This window comes from Phaseolus vulgaris, chromosome 5, assembly GCF_051622355.1.
Source record: "Phaseolus vulgaris cultivar YP4 chromosome 5, ASM5162235v1, whole genome shotgun sequence".
Lineage (NCBI taxonomy): Eukaryota > Viridiplantae > Streptophyta > Magnoliopsida > Fabales > Fabaceae > Phaseolus > Phaseolus vulgaris.
In genome coordinates this window covers 3,738,485-3,765,093 of record NC_143502.1, presented here as the reverse complement: position 1 = coordinate 3,765,093, position 26,609 = coordinate 3,738,485, and the positions used below count along the sequence as shown (strand labels likewise).

General features: G+C 33.1%; 2 protein-coding genes and 1 pseudogene across 3 annotated transcripts; 1 reads left to right on the top strand and 2 right to left on the bottom strand.

The window, feature by feature from the left end:
• Window positions 1-2,181: 2,181 nt before the first annotated feature.
• Window positions 2,182-17,953, top strand: NOXY38 (tetratricopeptide repeat (TPR)-containing protein). Its single transcript, XM_068643110.2, has 29 exons — window positions 2,182-2,360; window positions 2,929-3,166; window positions 4,519-4,580; window positions 4,821-5,010; window positions 5,084-5,224; window positions 5,321-5,483; window positions 5,571-5,764; window positions 5,857-5,958; window positions 7,255-7,390; window positions 7,508-7,636; window positions 8,026-8,413; window positions 8,951-9,055; window positions 9,321-9,439; window positions 9,740-9,848; window positions 9,934-10,131; window positions 10,821-10,955; window positions 11,128-11,298; window positions 11,446-11,532; window positions 12,663-12,797; window positions 12,920-13,075; window positions 13,881-13,949; window positions 14,399-14,557; window positions 15,004-15,060; window positions 15,138-15,178; window positions 15,446-15,565; window positions 15,852-16,161; window positions 16,235-16,342; window positions 16,802-16,873; window positions 17,052-17,953. Exons 2-29 carry the CDS (start codon window positions 2,938-2,940, stop codon window positions 17,508-17,510), a joined length of 4,344 nt encoding a protein of 1,447 aa, XP_068499211.1. The 5' UTR covers window positions 2,182-2,360; window positions 2,929-2,937; the 3' UTR covers window positions 17,511-17,953.
• Window positions 17,954-21,151: 3,198 nt separating this feature from the next.
• On the bottom strand, window positions 21,152-24,625 carry LOC137834881 (transcription factor bHLH130). Of its 2 annotated transcripts, XM_068643109.1 has the most exons (7): window positions 23,870-24,625; window positions 22,980-23,614; window positions 22,257-22,591; window positions 21,990-22,160; window positions 21,818-21,883; window positions 21,653-21,721; window positions 21,152-21,545 (listed from the first exon to the last, which is right to left on the bottom strand). In XM_068643109.1, the coding sequence occupies exons 2-7, from the start codon at window positions 23,578-23,580 to the stop codon at window positions 21,474-21,476; spliced, it is 1,314 nt and encodes a 437-aa protein (XP_068499210.1). In that variant the 5' UTR covers window positions 23,581-23,614; window positions 23,870-24,625; the 3' UTR covers window positions 21,152-21,473. The 2 variants fall into 2 exon arrangements, with proteins under 2 accessions (XP_068499210.1, XP_090158248.1); XM_090302122.1 differs by lacking the exon at window positions 23,870-24,625 and having other exon boundaries at window positions 21,353-21,545; window positions 21,642-21,721.
• On the bottom strand, window positions 23,934-24,555 carry LOC150027427 (uncharacterized; annotated as a pseudogene).
• Window positions 24,626-26,609: the final 1,984 nt, after the last annotated feature.

Here is a 26,609-nt window from a genome sequence, read left to right as displayed (position 1 = left end):
CAACACAAAATGAACAATTTTTTTTTTCAAAAAGACCTTATTTCTCAAAACTTTTATAAAAATAAAGGGCCTTATTTTTGTTTTGTTTTCTTTTTCTTTAATTTTCTTCTCAAGAGAGAGGGAATGATGAAAACTCATCCAACCTCGAAACATTTGGCTAAGAAAATTGGAAGCAGGAAAAGGATCTTAGAACACTCCAATCCCAGGGAGAATTAATTGTTGTTTGCTCTTTCATTTTTATCTAGTTTTTATAAACATTGTACAAAGTAGTATATGCTTTATTTTCGGCTTGTATTTGGACCATGTTTTGGGCCTTTTCATGGGCCATGTATTGGGCCAAATAAAGTAGGGTGTAAATAGAAAGAGAAAGTGTCTAGCTAAAGTTACAATTGGGCCTCCTTGGACCCAATGCCACTCTAGACCATCTAGGGTGCACAAATAAATTACTAGAGTGCAAATAGAAAGCATGGAGTGGCAGAGAAGGCATGAAGGTCCACATGTCATCTCCTTAATGGAGAGGATTCCCACCAATGCTAAAAGGACATTTGTCTTAATTGGAATGAAGAGGATTCTATCCAATTAGAGGAGGACACATGTCAACCCCTAATTTGAGAGGATTTGCTCCAATTAGAGAGAGTCGCTTATCCTTTTATGAGTGGAGAATTTTTAGGATTAAAGTTTGCACCTTGGTTGCCCATAATACTATAAATACAAGTGCTAGTCCCCTTGTAAATTAGCTTAGAATTGATTAAAGAATTGTTGCCCAAATTTGTGCACATCTTGTCTTCTTTGGTCACTCTTTGCTAGCACTAGTTTTGTGTCTAACTTATAACTTCTTAGAAGTTGGTCTCACCTCTCTTAAGCTTCATTATCATTCTCCATACACAAATACTTTGTAGTTTCTTTCACTCATTTTAGCCACCCAACCCCACCAAATTCCACACCACAAAATACAAAACAAACAATTCATAGCAAAGCAAGCTAGGATTGCATCAACATACTTTTGGAAAATTGGTGAAAGGATAGATAGGAAAAACAATACAAGTGTTATAGAACGCATATTAAATACTAGTTTGCTCAAGTTTGACCATATTCAAAATATTACAACAAGTATTATCAGTGTTATGTTTGACTTACACAAGTACACAAAATCACTCTTAATTATCTCCTCCTGAGATAAAGAACGCAACTATTATTTGACATTAAGTCACTTTTTTATTTTCACGAGTATTCTAAATCCATCACTTTTAGCTTACAAAGAAAGGTAGGTGTTTGAAAAATAAAGGTTTCAACTCTCGAAAGATGATACATATTTTAAGTTTTCCTTATTTGAGATAACTTCACTAAGAGAATAATTAACAAAGAACATTCACTCATATTTTATTGGCGAGACCATCATGAATAGATTGTTTATCATATTGTCATGGCCTTCCAAGTAAGATATGCCAAAACTCCACAGGGACAATGTTACACAAAATGGTATTTGTGCTAGGTCTCTGTCTACAAACTAATGTCGTAGGTCTTTGTCTACCATCGACTTGTGATCCGCCACCTCTCGTCCTAGCCATAAGTCTGACCACAACGTCATCCTTACATTAGTAAAAATCAAACTAACTTTTTTCATGATAGACAATCTAATTTGGACGGTATTTGATGAATATAAAAATACCTTCCAAATTGTACAAGTCAGAAGATATTCTCGAATATGGAAATACCTTTTAAATTGTATAATCCATAATGCATTTTATAAAAAAAATTGTTCCCAAATTGTATCATCCAGAGTACTTCTATATCATCCAATCCAAATGAAGAAAAAACTTACATTTCATAACTTCAAAACGAACCTTGTTAATGGAAATGGTAGTAACTCTCAAATGCATATTCAATATCGAACAATGGCAGAACAAATGCTTTGAAACACTCTAAAAAACACCAAAAACCTCCAAAGAAAAGCCAAGGTGCAGAGAGGGATGCCTCAGGTGAGCAACTGATGAAGGGATGAAGAAGATCAGGGTTTTACAGATTTAAGATTACTTATTATTTTCATTAAGGGTTAAATAGTCTTTTTGCACAGTTATGGGGTTCAGAAAGAAATTCCTGGAGAAAAAATGTATGTGCAAGAATGAAGGGCCCAAGCCCACTAGTTCCAAATTATTACACATTCCGTTACCTCTGTTTCTCTCTCACAGGGAAGAAGCCGCCTCAGCCACTGCTTCTTGGGTTTCTCTCTCGCTCTCTGAAACCTCAAAAACCTTCTCTTTTCAAAACCTTCTAAAACCCTTTTTTTTCTTATTTCTATGCAACTTCTTCTTATCTAATTCGCACTCCGCCTCTAATTTCTTTGGGTCCTATTCTCGCTGGTAACAAGCCTTCTCTCTATGATATTTTTCTTCACTTCCTGACAAAAATTAAATTAAATTAGAAGAGAACCTTTAAGTGTCTAATTTTCTGAACGTGGGTTTTACGTTTGATGATCCTGTTTTGTGGGTTTTGTGGGAATTGACGAGATAATGAATGTTGTTGTGGTCGTTGTTATATTATACTGAATTCTTATTTCTATGTTTTTTACGTGGTTCTTGTGGGAATCAGCTATTAGAAACATGTGCGATTCTGTTTGTGTTTAAAAGTTGTGACCTTTCAATAATTTTATCTGATTATGGATTTTATATTTTGTTGGGGCTTTAGCTCATTTTAGAAATTCTGTTTTCGAAATTTTTGAGACAGTGTGGCATTAGTTTCATGTGTTACCATGTTTCATTGTTTATGGGATTATGGAGCTTATATCTATGGTGGTGTGCATGCTTTTGAATTAGGTAAAGTTAATTTGTGGGATGGATTGCTTGTTTTGACGTTTATAACAGACCCTTTATTGTACTTCCTTCATTGTTTCTTTTTGCGGTGCGTTGATATGTTTGTTTTGGATTTTAGAAAGAGGAAATGGCTGGAAAATCAAGCAAGGGGAGGAACAAAAAAGTGTCCCATAATACGCCTAGTACTTCAGAACCAGCAGTCCATTCTGATGTTCATGTGAAGGATAGCGTGGAAGGTACTTTAGACTCTGCAAAAGCTGATGTGGCTGAAGTTGCAGCAATCAGTGATTCTACTGGTGCCAATCCAGAGCTGAAGGAGCATGAAACAGCAACTGAAGGGAGCCAACAAAAGCAAGGTGAAATGGGTTAGAGAAGTACTTGTATTGCTCATACATATAATAGCATTGTAGTATGGTAATTGGATGTGAAGCCCTCTCTTGATGTGCTACAGTAGCTATTTTGCATTAAAAACAATATATAAAAGTATGAAATAAAGAAGTTAACGTAAAAATTACATTAAATAAAATATATTTCTGAACATAACATAAACCATAACCAAATAAAATATCAATAGTTGGTTGTAAAAGATATATGTAGCAAAGTAAATAATGAAACTTAAATCAACGAAACACAAGTCTGAATACATCAAATAGCATTCTCTAGTTGGGTTGCTCTCCCAACTCATTACCACACTGCATGCCATTGTGCACACAAAGGTAAGGACAAATTCTTTTGATCGAGTAGGGAGACAAAACATGAAAAATCGAACAAAAAGGAACAAAAAGAAAATGAGCGTCGATGTTTTTGGGGAAAAATGCCTAGTTGGTACCCAGCTGTTTGTAAGCCACACATATTTTAAGTATCTTTGTAAAAAAATACAGTCCTATGTTAAGTGTAACTTTGAGTTTTTGTAGTCCATAGAAAATGTGGCTAACCACATTGTGACCTCAGTTGTAGCCGCACTTGCGTGATATTGTGGTTATCATAATAAGGTGCAAATTAAATTCCAATGTTGTTAATAAACTGTTATGGCAGTTACAATGTGGTGATTTTGGACACGTGCCATCTTTATTTGCTGCTGTATGGTGCTGTCCCACAATCACGCCACGTGCTGCTGCACCCATGATGGAACTCCCCTCATTTTAAAAATCCATTTTCAGGGTTACTTCATATACTTTAAATATATTTTCTTTACAGTTATTTCCTTTTGTTTTCTCCCCTCCCTCCCTCCTTCCATTTCTTTCTTTTTCTCTGCTTATTCTTCATTTCTTTATATCTTCCTAATATCCTTTTATCTTTCTGTCCTTTGTTTTTTTTCCATCACTTCATTTTTATTAATAATTCTTTTCCATCACTTTATTTTTATTAATAGTTCTTTTCCATCACTCTCACGACACTAGATTTTTTTCCTTCCTCTGGTTTAAAATTTGAAATTACTAAGGTTATTTGTAAATAATGTGATTATTTGCAACTTACTATGTTTTTATATGAGAATATATGCCTTGCAACATATTTGATCCTTTATTTTACTAGTGATTAGGTGATTGTGCTATGCATTATGTTTGATAATTTTTGTTGTCCAATCAGTTGTTTAGTCTTCTATTAATAAAATTGGTAATTTAGTCAAATATATTTCATTCCTTTTTGTAATGGATACTAGGACTTCAATTTCATTTTATGACCAATATTTCGTAAAATGATTGTGCAGGCGATCTTCAACTTTACCCTGTTTCTGTTAAAACACAAACTGGGGAGAAGCTTGAGCTTCAGGTGAGTTAACTTCATTTGTGAAGCTTTTGCCTTTTACTATATCACATCACATTAAGAGAAACTGAGTAATCAATCGTTCCAAGATGATCATTACAGAGATCTAACTATTTCCATTCACTGTTGATGTAAAATTGTTTGCACATTTAACTATTTATCATATCATGTTTAAATATGCTACTATTTTACCTGAATAAAAACTGAGGGATCAAGATACTTCTAACTTGTATAATTGATTCACAGTTGAATCCTGGAGATTCTGTCATGGATGTACGACAGTTCCTCCTTGATGCTCCTGAGACGTGTTTTATCACATGCTATGATTTACTGTTGCATACGAAGGATGCATCAACTCATCACCTGGAAGACTATAATGAAATTTCCGAAGTAGCTGATATTACTGCTGGTGGTTGCTCCTTGGAAATGGTCCCTGGTATGTTAATGAACTTGGAGTATTTATAATGATTAAACATTGGTGGATACAATATGATAAATCCTCTTTGCAGCATTTTATGATGATCGATCTATAAGGGCCCATGTTCACCGTACAAGGGAGTTGCTTTCCCTTTCTAATCTCCATGCTTCACTATCAACATCACTTGCCCTACAGAATGAGACATCACAAAATAAAGCTGCAAATTCAGGAGGTATGGGATAATTCTGCTGCTATAATCTGTTTATTTGATAATTCAGGGAGGTTTGGGAAAGTTACTAGACTGCTTCTGCATTTCCTGGAATATCAGATAAAGATACCTTGAAACCTGAAGTTCCTGAGCTTGATGGGCTTGGTTATATGGAGGACATCTCTGGTTCGTTGGGTAATTTGTTATCATCCCCATTGAAGGATATTAAATGCGTAGAGAGCGTAGTGTTTTCATCCTTCAATCCTCCTCCGAGCTATAGAAGGTATCCCAAGATGCATCCTCTTAGTTAATAAAATTTCATTGGCTTGCTTAGTTTATATCCATGAGGCTGTTCTGTGGTTGCTTGTAGGCTTCTTGGAGATTTGATTTATTTGGATGTGATCACTCTTGAGGGTAATAAATTTTGTATTACGGGAAGTACAAAATTGTTTTATGTTAACTCAAGCTCAGCAAACACTCTTGATCCACGGCAAAGTAAAGCTACTTTTGAAGCAACAACTCTTGTTGCTCTCTTACAAAAGATTAGCCCTAAGTTCAAAAAAGGTAATGAAGTGTGATAACTTATTGTTTAGGACTTAAATCTCCGAGATGTTTGCTTTGAAACCCAAAACTTAACCTTTTGTCCAATTTTGAAGCTTTCCGGGAAGTATTGGAGGGTAGAGCAGCTGCCCATCCTTTTGAAAATGTGCAATCGTTGTTGCCACCTAATTCTTGGCTTGGGTTATACCCTGTTCCTGGTAAGCTTAGCCTCTGGCATTTTGTTTCATCAGCCGTAGTTTTCAATTCTTTATGTTGTAGAATTTTCTTTATCTGATTTGATGATATTGTTGCTTTTACTTTAGTTCTAGGTGATGTATTTTTCTTGTTTGATTTTGTGAGAGCACATTGTTATTAAACATCTTTCTATTCACACATCTGGCCATGTAGTTTTTGTTAGAATAGGTCATCTTAAATTGACTTTATTGAAAAGCTGATATGTGCTTTGTGCTGTACCAAGTTTCTAGATGTGACTTTTCGTATTCTTTTCTCTATCCTCTCATTCATTGTATCTGAACTTCCAATAAATCCTTATAAATATGAGAACCCAAAAGAGGGGAATCACATTCTCTAATTCATTTTCTATTCTTTTTGTATTCATCTCAAGTGTTTTCATGCACTTTTTTTTATCATTTACTACATCAGAAGTGAGGCAAATTATTCTGTCACTTTTAGCACTTGATTATATTATCATTTACGTGCTTGATGTATAAAATTTGAGAACTATTTTGTTACAAGTTATAACAATGATGAAAACAGAATAACAGATGGAAACAAAAATTTTAAGCTTTCATTCTATTCTAGTAGCTTGTGTAAAGGGGTTATGGATCTGAAAATTTAGTGTTCATAAAGGATAGTTTAGAAAATCAGGTTGCTTTGAGTTAGCGTGATATAATGCTAGCCAGAGCTATGCTAAGTGTTACAGAGATGAGAATGTCATTAATGAGTGCAATACAAGAATAGATAATAAAAAATGAATTTGTCAAAAGAAAAAGTTGTAGTAGCAAGTAATGGAAGTTAGAGTAAGACCAAAAAAGTTAAATTACTACCCTTAATAACAGATGACACTGTAGATCCAACAAATCTTGCTAGGATAGGTCCTTGAAAAGCTCTAATACCATCTTGACGTAAGGGTGTGAGTTGGAGATTCTACGTTTACTTGAGATATGGTTAAATTATAATATATAAATAAGGTGCAATCCTTACCTTACTAAACCAATTTGTGAGGTTGGGTTAGGCTTAAAATCCACTTTTAAGAAAAACTTCTTGAGACTTGGTTTTTGGTAGAACATGAAGAAGTTAATTAACCTGTGCTGCTGTTGCTGCCTAGAAGGAAGACTTTCATTTTTTTGGTTGTTGTTATGTTCTACTTGATTTGGAAGCCAATTTTAAAATGTCCTGAAATTATAGGAGAACCTTGTAGTCATGTTCCTAATATCTGAATCTCAGACTGGATTGATGTGTTCGTAATTTGTGTTGGGGTGTTGGCATGGCAGACCACAGACGTGATGCAGCCCGGGCTGAGAATGCTTTGACTCTTCTTTATGGAAATGAGCCAATTGGCATGCAAAGAGACTGGAACGAAGAGCTGCAGTCCTGTAGAGAATTTCCTCATACAACTCCACAGGAGAGGTGCCTTTATCTATCATTCATATAGATGGATTTGGAATTGGTCCTGTTCTTTAGTTTGGTGATGAGATATTTTCATTGATTATCTATGTTTTTTGGGTAATTTGTTTATTGGTGTAGGATTTTGCGGGATAGGGCACTTTATAAAGTGACATCAGACTTTGTTGATGCAGCTATTAATGGTGCAATTGGAGTGATCAGTGGCTGCATTCCTCCAATAAACCCAACCGACCCTGAATGTTTTCACATGTAAGTGGGTCTTTTAAATCTTGAAACTTTCTTTTATAGAAATTGTAAATAGCTATTCTTGTATTCTAATATTTTATTATTTTAGGATGTTGAAAAGTAATGTCTAGAGGAAGTTGCATGTTATATTTTCTTCTCTGGGGTTTTAGAAGAGAGGGAACATAAGATACTTATTCACTGATCCATAATTTTTTCACTTGTAAAATGCATCTTCATGATGTGGCTCTCAGTTGTTATATGATGCAATGTTATTTTTGTTTATTATTCTGGTTTAGATTGTTGTTGTCATAGATCATATACTTGTTCTCATTGTTATTGTGCCCCTTTACACACATGGGTTTTCCCTTGTATTTTGAAATCCTTTTGGCTCCTTGCCTTAATTTTGGTGATAGGTATGTACACAACAATATATTCTTTAGTTTTGCTATTGATGCGGACCTTGAGAAGCTGTCAAAGAAATGTGTGGATTCTAATTCAAAAACTTGGAGCTCAGGCACTTTGCAAAGTTCTTCTGATAAAGCTTCCATTCCACTTCATGGAGAAAGTCAGGTTCCTAATGGGGGGAAAGATACTGGTTCAAGTTCAGAAGATCTTAATGGCACAGAAACCACTCAAGACGTTTCTCCAGAAGCTCAGCTGGCTGAGAATGAGCAAGCCACGTATGCTTCTGCAAACAATGATTTGAAGGGCACAAAGGCTTACCAAGAAGCTGATGTTCCTGGACTTTATAATCTTGCTATGGCTATAATCGACTACAGGGGGCATAGAGTGGTAGCTCAGGTTTGTAATGAAGCTCAAATTTACCTATGGCGTACTTGACTTTCTGCTTTTACATCAAAGTGTTGTTATAGTTTGTCAATTTGCTATTGGTCTATGCTTGTCTAGAAGTGCAACTTAATGGATTAAAGCTTGTCAAAAGAGCTTCAAAATAGTGAGAAAACGAATTAGGACATGCTGAAATGTGTCAAGACGGTTATAAAATGTGGCAAGACTTTTCAATTTCTTATTTCTATTAGTTTGTAGGATGAACATATGTTGTATTTGTTATTTTCTTTACCATTGTATATGAGGTGATTATTTTCTATTTATTTCAACACAAATATATTTTCAATATTTTTTATAGGTGCCCTTTTACATTCTTTAAGTATTGTAAACTGTGCAGGATAATTGTTTGTGATATCCCAAATTGCTCTCTTTTAATAATTTTAGATTGATTATAAGTATTAGATTTGTACCTAAAATTTGCTTTAATTCAACTTTTAAATTTGAAACAGTGTGAATCCTTATTCTCAAATCAAATTTTATATTGTTCTGCAGAGTGTATTACCAGGCATTCTTCAAGGGGACAAGTCTGACTCTCTCTTGTATGGCTCTGTCGACAATGGAAAGAAAATTTGCTGGAATGAAGATTTTCATTCTAAGGTAAGGAAGAAGGGTGTGGCCATCTGAGTTTAGTAACAATGTAGTGTCTAATTTGAATTTAAAGCATCTCCTGAAACTTCGGCTGAAATTAAATTGTTAGAAAATTGGTTGCCAGGGAAATAACAAGTATTTTTTAAATTGCATGATCTGTAAAATAAGATGAATTTTTGTATTCTCTTATTACATTAATAGATGTTGGGATTTTTTAAAATTGCATTATCTGTAAAATAAGATGCCTTTTTTTATTCTATAATTTTATTAATAGGTGTCAGAGGCTGCCAAACGCCTTCATTTGAAGGAACATTTAGTCCTTGATGGATCTGGAAATGTTTTCAAATTAGCTGCCCCAGTTGAGTGCAAGGGCATTGTTGGTGGTGATGACCGGTAATTATTTGAGTTTGTTATTTTCAGTTTGTGTACTTTTGTTGGTGATATGATGTCTTCAGATTTCCTAATGCATAGTTTCAAAGGCATAATTTTTTACTGCAGGAAGATTTAGATTTCACCATTACTAATCAATTCTGGCTATTTTTTTCGTATGTAATTCATTGTCCAATAGTTACGTGTTGAATGCAAGTAGATTGTAGTTAACTCAAGATGTTATCTGTTGCAACTTTCCTAATTTTGTTTATATAGCATGTTGTGCTAATGCACTGATGCTTTGCTCTTTTTAAACCGAATCAGACATTACCTTCTTGATTTGTTGAGGGTGACTCCCCGTGATGCCAACTATACTGGGCCTGGTTCTCGATTTTGTATCTTGAGGCCAGAACTAATTACTGCTTTTTGCCAGGTAAGCACACTATGATATGAAGGATATTTGGGGTTTTCCTTGTGTTTTGAATTTTACATAGCTGACTGGCTCTTTATGGGAACAGGCCCAAGCAGCAGAGGCATTGAAACCTACCGAGGTGAATTCTCAAGAGGCTGTCAATTTGGCCACTGATTCTGACCAGCTGGTAAATGATTCCCAAAATGCTGCTGATGCTGATCAGCTGGTGAATGATTCTCCAAATGCTGCTGATGCTGACACGCTGGTGAATGATTCCTGTAATGCTGCAGATGCTGACAAGCCAGTAAGTGTTATAGCAGTGTAATACTAGTCCTTGACTAATTTATGCTGAAGTAATTTTTTTATCTAAGCCAATTCAGTGAAATTTTTAATTTCAGAAATAGTTTCATTTAAGAAGAGTAACAATTAATGCAATTTCCCAATCACATGCGATAAGCAATATGTATGAATGTGAACATGCATGTACCCTAGTTTTAGTGCTACAAATAGCAATTCTCAATGTGTACAATACCCTCTATTGTAGCAAATAACACATCTGGACATGCAAGAGACTTGTTCCCAACATTTATTTTGAAAAGAAAGTACTTGTTTGAGCTTCATATTTAGTACCAGAATCATTCCTTTGCTTGTGCATTAGTAATTTGAGCTTTCAATTGATATATGTCCTGTATTTCTAACATGGAAGATTACTGTTGGAATGGAAAAGGTGAAGCATTAGTTTTGGTATTATTGTTTGCTTCCCATTTACGTTTGTTTCTTTATCGTATTCTCACGTGTTTTAAAAGGGTATGTTAACATATATGACCCTAACCTTGGCTATGATTACAATTATTTGTCTGGTTGAAAGCAACGCTGGAAAGGGTATTGTGTTTCAATTATTTGACTGATTATTAGTTTATGTCTGATAGGAATATTGTCTTGGTGATGAAGTTCCAATAATTAAATTGCATGTCGTTTATTTGCTTTCTGCAGGATTCAACGAAGGAAGAAAAAACTGAGGATGTCAAAGAATTTGCTTCTGTTACTGCCAAAGCCTCTGATGGTTGTGAGGATATTGTTTTTAATCCTAATGTCTTCACTGAATTTAAACTTGCTGGGAGTCCTGAGGTTTATTTTCCTCTTATTTTCCCTTTTCTATATCTAAATACAACTTTACTTTCCATCTATGTAAACATTGTATTTGTCCATTTATTTCTTTATAGTGATTTCTTGTGATGAAAACATCACAATGCTCTTGGCACAGTATTCTTACATTACACCTTTTTATCACATTCACCAGGAAATAGCAGCTGATGAAGATAATGTTAGAAAAGTTGGTCAATATCTTATTGATGTTGTACTTCCAAAGTTTATACAAGACCTATGTACGCTTGAAGTTTCACCAATGGATGGCCAGACATTAACTGAAGCACTGCATGCTCATGGAATTAATGTTCGCTATATTGGCAAAGTAAGCACCATTTATTTTGGTCAATAGTAATGCTGTTGTAATTATTCTTCAGTGCTGGTCTAGTGAATTACCTTTTGTTTATATATGATGGTGATTTGCTTATAGACTTTTGATAATTCTTTCTGATTGCTCATTTTTTTCATTAAGGTGGCTGGAGGGACTAAACATCTACCTCATCTGTGGGATCTTTGCAACAATGAGATTGTTGTCAGATCTGCCAAGCATATCATCAAGGTGAGGAAAGCTTAGTTTAAGCACTTCATTCTGTGGGGAAAACATTGTACCTGAATCATGCTGGAATTGCATTTACATGTGGGTCCAAAGTATGGGTTTCCGTCTGGGTTTGGATCCCTGGCATCTTTTTCTTATAAAGAGCCTGTTTTTCAGGGTTTGATATGCTATTTTTTAATGAAAATGGAAGGGAAGGGTCAAACCACCAATTCATTATTAAAGAAATATAACACTAAAAAATTGTATTGTTTTTATTGGACGTCTCACATCGACTAGATATATGGCCAAATTATAGTATATAAGTGGAAGTAATCCTGACCATAAACACCAATTTTGTAAGGTTGAGTTAGTCATAAATTTACATTCTAAGATGATATCAGGTTTATGTTATGTTTAGCCTATCGGGCCACCATTGGATCACATGCAAATATTTAGTCCCGTGTGCGAGATGTCTTGTCCTTGTTGTGAGGGGATGTATTAGAGATGATCCTATTAACTAGAGATATGATCAAGCTATAGCAAACAAACCGGATTTGTAGGATTGAAGTAGGTTTAAATAACATTTTAAGAGTTGAAGTCATGTTATTTTGGAAGTTTCTAAGGTGGCCCCTTGCTTTTGGTTTGCTTCCCTGTTAGGAAATCCAAGCTTATTTCCTTGGTTTGCTATTCCAGGAATTAGTGATGGTTTAAGAGAGGCTGAACCTTGCAATCACTATCTTGTCCTGAAATTAAATTTGTCCTTTGACCTTTTTTAAGTTAAATACTGTTTGTAGGTTTATAATACAATTTGTTAGCTATATAATGTGTTATTTGACTTAAAAATGTTATCATCTTAATGTTTGTAATTGCCCTTGATAACCATAACCATGATTTTAATACTTGTGAGTGCATGAGATTTATTGCCAGCTGTATATTGTATCTTTTGTACTGATTGACTGTGCATATGTGGTATTCATGTTTTTAATTGATAAATGAATTGTTTTTGCTTGACTGTTATAAGCTATTACTTAAGCATGGGAAACATCAAAGACTTTGATGTTGACACATCAGAGTAGACAACATACCATGAAAATAACTTAGTAAATCCACTTGCATTCATTAATGATATTTGAGATCGTGCTTGTCATATTCAGGATTTATTGAGAGAGACAGAGGACCATGATCTTGCACCAGCTGTATCTCATTTCTTAAACTGCCTATTTGGAAGTTGTCAAGCTCCTAGTGGAAAAGCTACCACCAATAGCACGCAGTCCAAAACTCCTAAAAAGGTATGTTCTTTATGGTTGACTGTTAAGATTGCTGCAACTTAGTTTGCTAGGTATTTTATGCTCTGAACTTTTGTTCTCCTTTTAGTGTGAAAAAAATATTGTTTTCCTGGCTTATTCTACAGGAACATGCTGGGCAACGGTCTCCAGGCAAGCATTCAAAAGGGCAAGCTCGATGGAAAGGCAGGGCATCATTAAGAAAGACTCAACCTCTGTACATGAGTATCAGCTCAGAAGCGCTTTGGTCAGACATTCAAGAATTTGCCTTGGTTAAGTACAAGGTATCAGCTATTTCCTAACCTAAATAGATGTTTCTTTTTAGCTGTTTTTAGTCTGAAAGTAAGTACATTTTGTTATTTTAGCTGTTTTTAGTTGAATAACTGTTAGCCTTGGCACAAGGGTAAGGATGCAGGATTATGAGCTGTGACCTAGAGGTCCGGTGCTCAAATCCTGGAAATAACTCCTTTGTACATGCAGGGTTAAGGCTTCATACATATACCCTTCTTAGACCCTGCTAGAAGGGGCACAACTGTGTTTTTTGAAGCCACCAATTTGTTGTATGTATTTTTTAACTGGCCTTTCTTAATCAATATTTTCTTCTCTTTGGTCACCCTGTAGCTTTTGAATTGTGGCTTATAGTTGCAGTTACAGAGACTTCCAAAACCTTGATATTGCAAAACCATTATTGGTAAATACAACCTCTGTAATTAATTACAGGGCACCCCAATCAAATTATATCGCTCAATGCTGTGTGATGATTCTCCTTTAACTGTTTTAGTTGAATTAATGGTGTGACTATAGTTATTATATCCAAACTACTATACTGTACCAGTCATAAATTATTCTAGTTGTATGAATTGTACAATTTGGAACTGCATCACTCAAGGTCTATGATTCATAAATTTGGCCTTTTATCCCATCTCCGTTTCCCACCAAATTCAATTTTCTTGTATTTTGCTGTTGTTTTACTAACTAGATCCCTATTATAATCTAAACAGCTGTGCCTATTTTATGCTTTGTTTTTCTCTTTGTTAACACCTGTATCTACTGTGATATTCATTTGAACTTCAAATCAATTTGCTGCAGTTTGAATTGCCCGAGGATGCAAGGTTGCGTGTTAAGAAAATTTCTGTTATACGAAATCTTTGTCTGAAGGTAAGCACAAGATAGTGTTCTGAGTTTGTGCTGTAAATAGTTTTTATGGATTTTTTGTTTTCTGGCTTTTTAATTTTAGAGAGTTCCAATGGCATGAAACTCTTTAAAAAAACCAATGTACCAACTTGATGAGTTTTTATATATGTAAAATATTCTCATCATAATCTTGTATTTCTTGACACATGATGTGAAAAAAAAAGATGGGATATATTGTGACTATTTTTCCTTTTTTATGTCGCAAACATAGTGATGATTCTCCAAATCTATAATTCAGTTGTTTAATGCATTTGTGCACTTGTTGCCAACAGTTTTTAAAACCTATTGGCCTCGGTAATACATGTGAGAAGCGTTGGAACTCTTATGTTGGTTTTACTGTTTTTATGCCAATAACCTCTTGAATTTTGTACCTGTTAAAATTCTGAATGGGCTTTACCATTCTTGATTTTCAGGTTGGTATAACAGTTGCAGCTCGTAAATACGATCTTAGTTCTGCAACACCCTTCCAAACATCAGATGTCATGGATGTCCGTCCAGTGGTCAAGCATTCAGTTCCTTCCTGTTCGGAAGCCAAGGAACTTGTGGAAACTGGAAAACTTCAATTGGCTGAGGTATATGCCATTCCTTGAATTTTTTTTTACCATAACAGGAACTAATGTATACATTGAATCCATGGGGACCTGACCTCTAGTTAAGTGGTTTGTGTAGTGTGTTGCAATTCTCAGGCACTGGCCTTTGCTGCCTATAACAAACAATTTAAAGGGATCCGATAATGAGTAGTATCTGTGGCATTCTTTGTTTTTGGATTTAGGATAGATTTTACTTTTGGGCTGAGGTGGTGTTAAGGTTAACAGAAATCTAATCATTATTACTAGTGGGCTATTTTTGAAGTGTTGCAAGAGTTGGTAGTTGTGGTAATTAAGCTTCATAAGATGGAATTCTTAAATGTCTTCAATACTGTGGTATAAATTTATTAATCATGGAGGCTTGATTTTTTATCTATTTTTTCCTTTTCTCGACTGAATGTATTAAACATATATTTTATTGTTTATTACAGGGTATGCTTAGTGAAGCCTACACTTTATTCTCTGAGGCATTCTCAATTCTACAACAGGCATGAAATTCTGTATTGCTTTGTCTTTCTTGAATGACTTGTTGTGCATAAAATAACCGTTGTTGAATGGATTTCAGGTTACTGGTCCCATGCATCGGGAGGTTGCTAATTGCTGTCGGTATGTTTAATATTTATTTCTACCATTCTGGCGTGATCCTACAAGTTTTTCTATTTAAATTCCTATATTAATCATGATATGCAATTCTGCATGCTGTGCTAATTTAGAGCTGAATTATGAATGTGAATTGAGCTCATCATTTTCTGTTGTCCGTCCTTGTAAAATTGAAGATTTATATCCTTTGCTTGTAAATTTCTATTTATCAAGTTTCAGTTGAATTATTTTTATGCTTTGTATTTAATCTCTGTTGAAACTATTGTATTTCAGATATCTTGCCATGGTTTTGTATCATGCTGGAGATATGGCTGGGGCTATCATGCAGCAGCACAAGGAACTAATTATAAATGAACGTTGCCTCGGTCTAGATCATCCTGACACAGCTCACAGGCATTCCCTATTCTATTGATCTTCTATGTTCTTTCCCATAATATCTTATGGTTGTGCAGTGGAATGTTAAAAATTACATTGGGCCAAAAATATAAACTGGGATACCCAATTATAGAAAAAATTGAGAAGCATTTACGGTTTTTAAAACTAAATTGGACTGGGATTGTGAGTCATTCAAATATCTAACGGGGTGCTAACTATTTTTGAACCATACAGACATTGTTGAACAATTCAGGTTATTTTTAATGTATTGAACCTACTTTTGTTTCATCTCGACCTGTTGCAGTTATGGAAATATGGCTCTGTTTTACCACGGACTTAACCAGACAGAACTAGCCCTTCGCCATATGTCCCGTGCATTGCTATTATTAAGTTTGTCATCAGGGCCAGATCATCCTGATGTTGCAGCAACATATATCAATGTTGCAATGATGTATCAGGATATAGGAAAAATGAACACAGCTCTCCGTTATCTGCAAGAAGCTTTAAAGAAGAATGAAAGGCTTCTTGGCGAGGAACATATTCAAACTGCTGTTTGTTATCATGCTCTTGCCATTGCATTTAATTGTATGGGTGCTTTCAAGCTCTCTCATCAGGTATGTGTTGTGGGGGTGGTAATGTTGGCAGTTAAGGTGAGTTGTTAACTGATTTTGGCATTTGGTTTGTCAGCATGAGAGGAAAACATATGATATACTTGTCAAACAACTTGGTGAAGATGATTCAAGGACACGAGATTCGCAGAATTGGATGAACACATTCAGGATGCGAGAGATGCAGGTATCTGTACGCTACCTTCTTTATGAATGGAATTATACATTTCCACATGGCATCAATTTGCATGCTTAAGCTCCAAATGTATTTCTAAAGAAAGACTTGGAGACTCATTTATTCATAATAAGGGGAACTAAAATTCTGACAGAAAATTAAGTAATAAATACGGAAGGGGAGAAAATTGATGAAGATAACATTTTGGGTCCGAGTAGGTAAGATAGAGAGATCTTTGGAAATGACAATGGTTGATTGTAGGATGACTTAGTTGACCAGGAGAGAGAGAAGTGGCCTTCTAGGTTAGGTGGGTTGAGGTGTTTATGAATGTTAGCAGTCATATCAAGATCATTATGTATTCATTGGCATTCCTATATTTTGTGTACGAATGCAGTCTCCATTTCCGTAGTAGCAAATGGTTGTGTTTTGATGGCAGTCTTAGTGTTACATTTTCACAACTTGTTTTAACAGATGAATGCCCAAAAGCAGAAGGGTCAAGCTCTGAATGCAGTATCGGCTCAGAAGGCTATTGATATCCTGAAGGTACCTTATTTTTTGTATGAAATATAATCAGATAGTATCTATGGCTAATACCGATAATATCTTGTATATTCAGCTAATCCTATGATATACTAGTTGTAAAAAATGAGATACTCTTTTATATTCCGAATATCTCAAGTGTTTGCAACAATCTTAGTTATTTCATATTGTACTGTCACAGGCACATCCTGATTTGATTCATGCATTCCAAGCTGCTGCAGTTGCTGGGGGATCTGGAAGTTCAGGTGCTACTGCAAACAAATCCCTCAATGCGGCAATAATGGGTGAGGCCCTCCCCAGAGGAAGGGGAATGGATGAAAGGGCTGCACGTGCAGCTGCTGAAGTCAGGAAGAAGGCTGCAGCAAGGGGTCTGGTAGTGCGTCCCCATGGTGTACCAGTCCAAGCCTTGCCACCCCTTACCCAACTTCTGAATATTATAAACTCAGGTGCAACTCCAGATGCTATGGATAATGGGAATGCAGATGGAGCAAAGGAGGAAGCAAATGGCATGCCTCCAAGTGAGTCTACTGATGTCAAGAAAGACCAAACAATACCAGAGCAGGCTCCTGTTGGATTAGGCAAGGGATTGTCGTCATTGGACGCCAAAAAGCAGAAAGCGAAACCAAAAGCTGGAGCTTGAAATTTTGAACTTGTAAGCGTTGGCAGTGGTAGCTTTATTTCAGATCAATATTCTTTTTGAGATGGTTGGGTTAACCAGGTACTTTGCTCAGTTTTTTTTTCTGAAGAGTGCTTTAGCGATCAGAAGTGATTTTGTTTTTTTGGCCTTTGCTCATTAGGTTTGGTAGATTTAAACATCCAGAATGAATGTGATTGTGATCAAATACATTGTTAATTTTTTCTTCCGGGCGATTCCTGATAATTTTTCAAATAAACTACATATTCCAGGATGCAGGGTGAGAACTATCATTTTTAAAGTGAATCCTGTATCAGTGACAATGACAAATTTAATTTACTGCTGAATTAAGGCAAATTAAATGCATAATCTACTATGTAGAAAATTTTGCTTCAACTTTTGTATGACATTATCATCTTTAATAATATGATGCCAATTCTTTCTGTGAATTGATTGATCCAGAATTTATAAGATTCTCTTAGTAGGGTTTTGGTGCCAAAGTTTAATATTTGTACCTGTTGCTTTTATAATTTTTATTCATTCAAAAACAAGGAATGATGAAAACTATGCCAAGTGTGACTTTGTATTGGGCTCTTTGCTGTTTAAGTTAAATATTTCAGGAGGGACTTGTATGGGGTTTTTCAGGGCAAATACAATGTTAGATAATTCTAAATATTCATGTACTTCAAAACAAATTGTTCCTAAAATAGAGAATGATCATTTTGATTACATGTCATGTAATTTCAAGGAGAGGTTGATTTAGGTGGTTGTGTTCTAAACACTCTTTGCATGTTTTAACAGACATTAAGCAGTTAACTTGAATACAGAGTATTCAACTCAAATAACTAGAGTCATTATTGATTAGGCATTTTACATATTCATCTAAGAATTTCCTCTATCATAGGTTGTTTGAATCTTGCTAAAGAATTTCAATTAGAAATTACTTTTCTTTTAAAGAGTTCACAAACCTTTAAAACATAATGACTAACACCTTGTTTTAATGTCCTATACTTGTTATGTGAAGCTAAGTTTTCAACTCTTCATCTTTCACAATTAGGACTTGTGATGGATTAAAGGGTTTCTTATCATATTTGACCATAGACCAAAATAACCAAAATAATTACTATTTAACTAACATAAAGATAATTTTATAAACTAAAAAAGTTATAAGTATAAGTTTCTATTATTAAGAAAAACTATAAAATAATTTTTAAATTGATATTTAATTTTTAATTTTTAAATTAGTTTATATTAGTCTTTTAGATATTAATTTAAAATCTAAAATATTAGTAGTTAAAATCTTAGTAAAATACTAATTTAGAAGTAATTTTATTATTTTTTATTAATAATAGAAATTATTTTAAATATGAATAATTTTTTAGTTTCTAATATTTAATTTAGTTAATATAGTAACTAATTATTTTTTATTTCTAAATTTAATTATTATTTGATGGTTTTTTAAGTAGATATTTCATTCCCTTCAAAATTATACGAACCATTTTCTCCAAATATCATCCATCATCAAACCTGTTCTAGAGGTAGATTTGCTCAACTATGAAATTGATCCATACTTTTATATATTAATCCATATTCCATATAGTGATAGTTCTACCAATGATCCTCATCCCTACAAGCTTAAGCTTTCTTCCAATTTCTCTAACAAAAAAAGTTGGTTTTCACAATGATTTTGGTGTCTTTGGAAGTAGAGTTCTTTCGGCTTTGTTATCAAAGTTAGGTAGGTTTTTTTTTTGAAAACTTGGTACCTTTTTTCTTTGCCTCAAGGTTGACATCCACTCTGCTGAGAACTGGTGAAGTCATTTAAAAGGTCATCTCACACTATAATGGCATTTTAGACCACATGAAAGAAAAACATAGCTTTTTCCACCATTTTATGTAAGAACTTAGAGAGAAACTTCTGTTAACTTTACCACTTCTTTCACATTTTAAAGTTCCTTGTTTATATGATAGTGGATTACCTGGTAAGATTAACTTTTATACCCTCTACAAAGTTGTATCTTAAATATTTATTTTTTGAGTTTAGTGCCATGTTATGTTACTTTAGTGTTATGATAGGTGAGATCTTGGGACAGGTACTTTACATATAATTTATAAATACTTTTACATTTCTATCAATTGGTTTTTTAACCTTTTATTTAATTCATTTGATAAAAAAAACTAAAAGATAACACAAAAATTAATAATTTGAACGAGAGTTTTTCCATAAGAACGAAACCTAAACAAGTCATATAAAACCTTAAACATATTTAAGTTTAATAATAATAATAATAATAATAATAATAATGTATGTTTATTTAAATAGATCAATTGATTTATTATACTTTAAAAGACTTTTAAAACCATTTAGAGTTTCATATTGACCTTGTGTTTGTTGAAAAAGTGTGCATTGTCTATAGAATCTATTCAGTCATTAACTTCACTTATTTTCATCCTTAACTTTAACTCATTCAACACTTCATTACAATCAAATATCTTTGAAACTTTCCATTCTAAAAAAATATAAAGTAAAATCCAGATGTAAGGTTAAAAAAATTAGAGTAATTAAAAATAAAAAGGATAATGTCATTCTTTTACCTTTTTATATTATTATTATTATTAGAAAAAAAGCTATGTAGATCTCTGAGTTTCTCTTCAATAAATGTTAATTGAATTGCAATTTCTGTTTCTTTTATTTCTTATCATTCCATAAGGATACAAATACGACAAATACTTTTAACATATTATGCAATATCATTGTTCAAAACTTTAATTCTGGAAAATAAATTAAGATTTTTTTCTCTCTCTAAAGAAATGGTTTCAACTTGTAGGAAACTATTATGACGGCTTTTTCAGATGTCAGTATATTAGAATTTAATTTAAACATTTTAATAAAGTTTCACTAAAAAAATTATTAAATAAAAGTTAATTTTAAAAACAAAAAATAATTAATTATTATATTGAAAACAAAAAATAATTAATTATTATATTGAAAACAAAAAATAATTAATTATTATATTGAAAACAAAAAATAATTAATTATAAAGTATTTTTTACAATAATTATTTTGAAAATATAGTTATAATAATTTATAATTAATATACAGTGTTAAAAAAAGCAATAATAACACACGAAAATCAAATTCTTAAAATAAATTAGCAGTTTTCCAATTGTGTCAGAAACATTGAAATACCTCTGATTGTTTAGCAAGAGCATCACACAAGACTGTTCAAATTGAAAAAAAATTATTAGTTATTATTTTTTGAGTAATTATTGCCTAAGATATATTCCTAGTATAATTGCCTAATTCTATTAATTTGAGAAATCAAAGAAAGTGGAAGTTTAAACAATAATTATAGACATTTTTGTTGGTAATCTCTTGGGAATGTTTGGATTCAACCACTTTTAGAAAAGAAAAATTGTTCAGAGTTAAAATTAATTTATGCATAAATTAAAAATAAAAATTAAATAATAAAAGTCAATTTGGTTTTCTCTTCCATGAGTGACTCCTAGCTCCTATGTTTGAAATCTTCTTCTCTTTCTATTTGAACAGTTCAATAATTCTTCTTGTTTTCTGGTCCCACAGGTGGTGTGTTTTCTAGTGAAGAAGATACTGTGTTGGAGTCAGAAAAAATACTTAGAGAAGATCATAATTTGTAGTTTCAAAAGCAATTTCCACATAGAATTCAGTATTGAACTTTGTATTGAACTTTGTGTTACAAAACTCGATCAGTAATCCAATAGAACATATCTTATAGGTAAAAATGAAGAGGTGCAAGATTTCTGCCAAACATGCTAAGACTTTCTGGTTCTAAATCAAACTATGAAGGGGTGAAAGAAATGAAAATCAGAAGTGAAAAATATTCACCTGGATCTAAACTCACACCAGGTAAATGTCAGCATTATTTTATATGGTTACAATGGCTAACTTTGGCACACTAAAATCCATAATTTTGCTATCTACATTTGAATAAATCAGGCACAAGTTCTAGAGGAATGCTTCTCATTACTTGTACATTTGCACTTTGCCTTGCAATCTGAGAGAACCTGCATGAGAAGAATGAAACTTAGTTAGACAGTGTAAGTTTGGTGGAGTTCAATGTGTTCATTACTCTCTTCAGGATTTATGGAAAGATTTTGTAATTCTTTAGTACCTTAACTTGTTGCCGAAGGTCCTTGATGTACTCAACTGCCAAATCTAACATGTCTGCTGTGCTTGTTTGCTGCCATGTGAAAGAAGTGTCAAGTTAACATCAATTTTCAAAGAGGAAGTGAAACAAAATCAATATGTGATGTTCTTGTTGTGAGAGTTAAATTACCTTTTCTGACTTTGGGAAAAGGTCTTGTAATTTCTTGATTCTTTCACTAATTCTTGTTCTTCTTACCTTTGAGGATAACAAATAAGAAACAGCTAAGTTGCATGGTCTTGTTAATATGAAAAGTGACAAATTGAGTGGAGATTTATAATTGCTAGAAGTTATAGAATTTTACCCTCTCTGCAATGCTTCTTGGGTGAGTGGCAAAACCTCTTTTGGCTCGAATTTTACAAGGAACAGAACCTTGAATTTCAAGAAACCTCTGTATGGATGACATCTTAGTAGAAGAGCTAGGTAGGCTCTGATGGTGGGTCAAACCAAGATTTTGATAGCCAAAGTCTGATTCCTGAGGATGATGACAACAATATTCAGTGATCAAAACAGTGGAAAAAAGTTCAAAGTTCATTTGGTTGAAAGTATATCCACAAACTTTGTTATGTACCTGAGATTCCAAACCATTTGAAGTGGAAAACATGATTTCGTCATCACTTTCTGTTTTGGGGGCATTGAATGAAGAACTTTCCCAGATTTCACTGGTGAAGCTAGGTATGCAGAACTTTGAGTTACCATCTTCATTAGCTAGGATCCTACTCTGGTCACAATTTTCTTCAAGGCTTTCATTTCCATTTTCAGCAATTTGTGGCATATGTTTGAGGCATGAAGATGGCCTAGATGAGAAAGCAAGAGAACTGCTCAACCCACTAGATGATGTAGTAGCCTGTCCATTTGAAACATCATTGGCTTTAAAGGCACCTACTTCTCTCAATGCTGCAAGATCTACAAGAAACAGAAAAGTATATATAATTCGTTACACTAAAACTAATGTCTTGTTTACTATCATGCAGCTTCTTATGCATATATCTGTATACATGGAACATTTTTAATAATTTACTTTAATCTCTTTTTGGCTGTTTAATTTGATTTTATGATTAAGATTAACTTCTCACATATTCCTACCTTTTTATCTCTCATCTGGTTCCCATTCTCTGCAAGGATAATATAAAGAACTAACTCCCAATAAGGAAAGAGGGATCTGATTTTGACAATAAGTATTTTGCAAGGTTTAGTTAATTCTGAACATTTCAACAACATATGGTGTTAAAACCATAAAAGGAAAACCATAGACTATAAAAGAAACGGTAGCAAACAAGAAAAAAATGCATACCATTTTGAATGGAGAAAAATCCTGCAGGGGAACTCTTTTGCCTGAAGAGATTGGAGCAATTCCTGGCACCCAATTTAGGTTGAATGGGGTTCTCTGAGGCCATGGAGTTAACCACACCAAAAGAGCTACCAAAAGCACTGGAAGAACCATTTGGCAAGCCTTGAATTTGCTGTGATTGGTAAATTAACTGAGAGCCACCATAAGAATATTCATTCTGTTGTGGTGGTCCTTGTGGAACAGATTCCCCTATTTCCTGCTTTACAGGCTTGCTTCCAAATTCTTGCAAAGCTTCTGAATTGCTCCATCCATTGTTGGATGGTAGCAATTTGGACAACATGGTGTCCATTTCTGAACTTGTGGATGGAGGATAATGTTGATGAATCTCACTTGTGAAAGATTCCTCGTTGAAACAGTCATGAATATTGTTGTCAATTAGGCTTGCCAGCAATGAGCTTGGAGCAGAACAATACCTCTGTAGTCCAGAATTGGGTTGGTGACAGTATTGTTGTGGATTTCCAATACTTGAATCCATTTCTTGGTTTTTCATTAGCCGATGCTCCACATCTGAGTACTTGAGAACAGGACTATACATAACACTCATCTTTGCAATATCTTTTGCAATCACCTGAAAATCACTGAAAAAGAAAAGAAAATGATCATCTATAATTCATACATACCTCAGTGAGGCTACTATGCCAAAAGATTATGCTTCCAAAGGGAAATTCTAACTACATGCTCAACCCTTTTCAAGAGCTAAAATCTACCAATAGTTAAAAACGAGACACAACTTTTCAGCTGAGAATTTTTCTTGAATTATGTTCCTACTGCAATCAAAGTAGTTTTTGGGACTAGAAAGAGCAGAAAATCTTGAAAAGCAATAAAGGGCATACATCAAATTTTCCAGATTCAAATCCAAGGCTCAGGTCCTTCAGCTCCTTGAGTCTGGCTCTGAACTCAAAAAGCATACACACGAACACAGATGAGAAGAGGAAGAAAGTAAAGAGTTGTGAGAGTAGAAAACGAAGATTATTATTTTGTCTTGCAACTGTGACATATTTATGCAGTTTCTTGTAGTAAGCACCCTCATGATTCCACAATATAACGATTATACCTTGATGACACAAGGGGGTCCATTGCAACCATGATTTTTCATTCTCTTGCCGTTGACCACTAAACTCTCTGAACAAGAAATAATCAAAATCTGTCTTGGGATCTAACTTTGGCTTTGCATATTGAATAGTGAAAGTGGATAATTACATAAAATTAAACAAACCAAAGACATTTAAGTACTGATTTACAGAAGCATGCAGTGTCACGTCACCTTTATATATGTATCTTTTGATTCTTCTGCTTAAGTCTTTTTAGACAAATAAAAAACATGAAGAAACTCAAATAATAAACAACTAATAAAGACATCTCTGGTGGAACATAGTAACTTTCTAACAGATGAAAAAGAATGAAAATGTGATTAGTGATGATTTGCTTAAGGATCAAGCGACCTTTGTGTAAGCATTAGAGAAACTGTGTGGTTGGTGTTCTTTGGTTGCAGGAAAGGACACCAACTTTTACTTTACATAATTCTCATGTTCATGCATTATCCCTAAACATTTTTTGTTTATTTTATAATGGTCCTTTTCGTGAAGAACTCATCACAGATTACCACAGGAAGTTGCTTTTCAAATAGTGTTGGTTATCCTCAAAAAGATATTATTCTATGGATTGTGAAAGAAATTATATGTGGGTCATATCTGGAACTGCACTGTTGATTAGAAAAATAATTTTCATTGAAATTACTAGTCAAAGGGAAAAATGTGTAGAATTCTTAGGATAAGTTAAAAAAAAATGGTAGGGTTTTTGTTTTTGAAAACTATGGGTTGTATAGTACCTTGTATTCAGATTCAAGACATTATTAAGATTTTATATATATAAATATGGACCAAGAAATATGACCTCTTTATTACATCCTAGAATGTAGAAAGCAAAGAAAAGATTCCAAGTCGTTGTTCCTTTACCTTGTTAAAAGGTTTTGTCTACAAATAAAAATATAATAAAGTTTTTAATTATAATAAAATAATTAAAGAATGTTTTAATTTTTTTTTCATTCTTATTGCACAATATTTGTTTCTTTCTTTTCATTTTCATGATATTAAAAAGTATATGAAATGTAAGAGTGTATACTACTGCCATTAAGAAAAAGAGAAATTGATGTTATTTTCAAATTTGAAAATGATAAATAAAACAAATATTTCTTTCCAAAGCTATGACACTAAAAAAGAAATAGAGAAAGTTTCAGATTATAATATTAAAAAAATAAGTAAAATATTTGATAAAATATGCTTAAAGTATGTTAATATTTGGTTAAAACTGATGGTTTTTATTAAATAATTTGTATTCCTCTCTTTCTCTCTCTCTATATATATTGTCCTTATATTTTAAAAATGGTGAATTTTTAGAAAAAATAATTTTTGTTCCTCTAAAAATTGCAAATTCGGTTTCTGTCTTTCATGTTTTTTTTTTAAATGTTAAGCATAATCATTTTAAGAGCTAAAAGCTAACTAATTCTAATTAGAAAGACAACAACAAATTTAAAAAATTTCGAAACTTTGAAAAAAAATTTGACCTTTTATTGTTTTCATTCTTTTTTTTTTGTATTAATCGTGTAATGTTAGGATAAGGGATGAAATTTAGCAATTGTTGTATAAAATTAAGGTGGAAAAAACATAAAAACTAAGATTAATTTTAACAAAAAATAAAGGCACTAAATGATATTTTACCTAGAAATATTATACATTGAGAAATGTGTATGAATTAAATATTGATCTTTATCTGAGTTAAGTAGACTGTTCCAATGGTGGCTGGTATTTATTTATATGTGAAAATTGACATTTTATGATAAAAGAAAGTGAATGAGGCAATTGAGTTGGGACCACAGAGTTTGAGAAGCCTATGTTCAATGAAAAAAGGATAAGAAGACAAAAACCTCTGAGTAAGGTGTTTTTAAGTTTCCAGCTCCAAAAAACACCAAACTCTCACACAATTTAATAGGGTAAATTATATAAATAGTTTTTTTATTTTTTTAATATATTTTTTTTATTTTGGTTCTTTATATTCTTAAAGTGGTTTAAAGTGTTCCTTTGTAACTTAATTTTCTAACTTTGTTGGGAATTCACTTCAATTGGGTTATGTTAAAATCAAATTTATTTCATTCTTAACAGAATTTTTTTTTATTAGTTGCACTAATTGTTTTGTGATGAAAGTTAACTGAGATTGTATTTTGATATAACTTTTATTAGGTCAACGTGAATTTATAATCGATATTAGAGTCAATGTGATGAGTTGATTAAAAAACATAATTGACAAAAAAAAATATTTTAGAAGTTTCATTAATTATAGGAGTTTAGATAAAAACAAGATATTGATAAATGATTTGATTTATAGTGAATTAATTATCAAGATAAATTAAGTTATAGTTAAATTTTGAGTTAATTAAGTTACTTCTAAAATAGAAAAATTATAATATAAAATAAAAAAGACTACTTTGTGTTTTTTTTAATATGAGACCAAATCAAATATAAGTAGATAATATTTGTATAAATGAATTTTTTGTATAATTTAATCTAACAAATAAAA

Excerpts from the sequence above, each read along its gene's own strand:
- NOXY38 (XM_068643110.2), top strand. The coding sequence starts at position 2,938 with ATGGCTGGAAAATCAAGCAAGGGGAGGAACAAAAAAGTGTCCCATAAT. Across the intron at positions 3,167-4,518 it reads AGGGAGCCAACAAAAGCAAG|GCGATCTTCAACTTTACCCT; the intron begins GTGAAATGGGTT and ends ATGATTGTGCAG. Across the intron at positions 13,950-14,398 it reads TACGAAATCTTTGTCTGAAG|GTTGGTATAACAGTTGCAGC; the intron begins GTAAGCACAAGA and ends CTTGATTTTCAG.
- LOC137834881 (XM_090302122.1), bottom strand. The coding sequence starts at position 23,580 with ATGAGTGTTATGTATAGTCCTGTTCTCAAGTACTCAGATGTGGAGCAT. Across the intron at positions 22,161-22,256 it reads CAAATGGTTTGGAATCTCAG|GAATCAGACTTTGGCTATCA; the intron begins GTACATAACAAA and ends CATCATCCTCAG. Across the intron at positions 21,884-21,989 it reads CAAGAAGCATTGCAGAGAGG|GTAAGAAGAACAAGAATTAG; the intron begins GTAAAATTCTAT and ends TTATCCTCAAAG.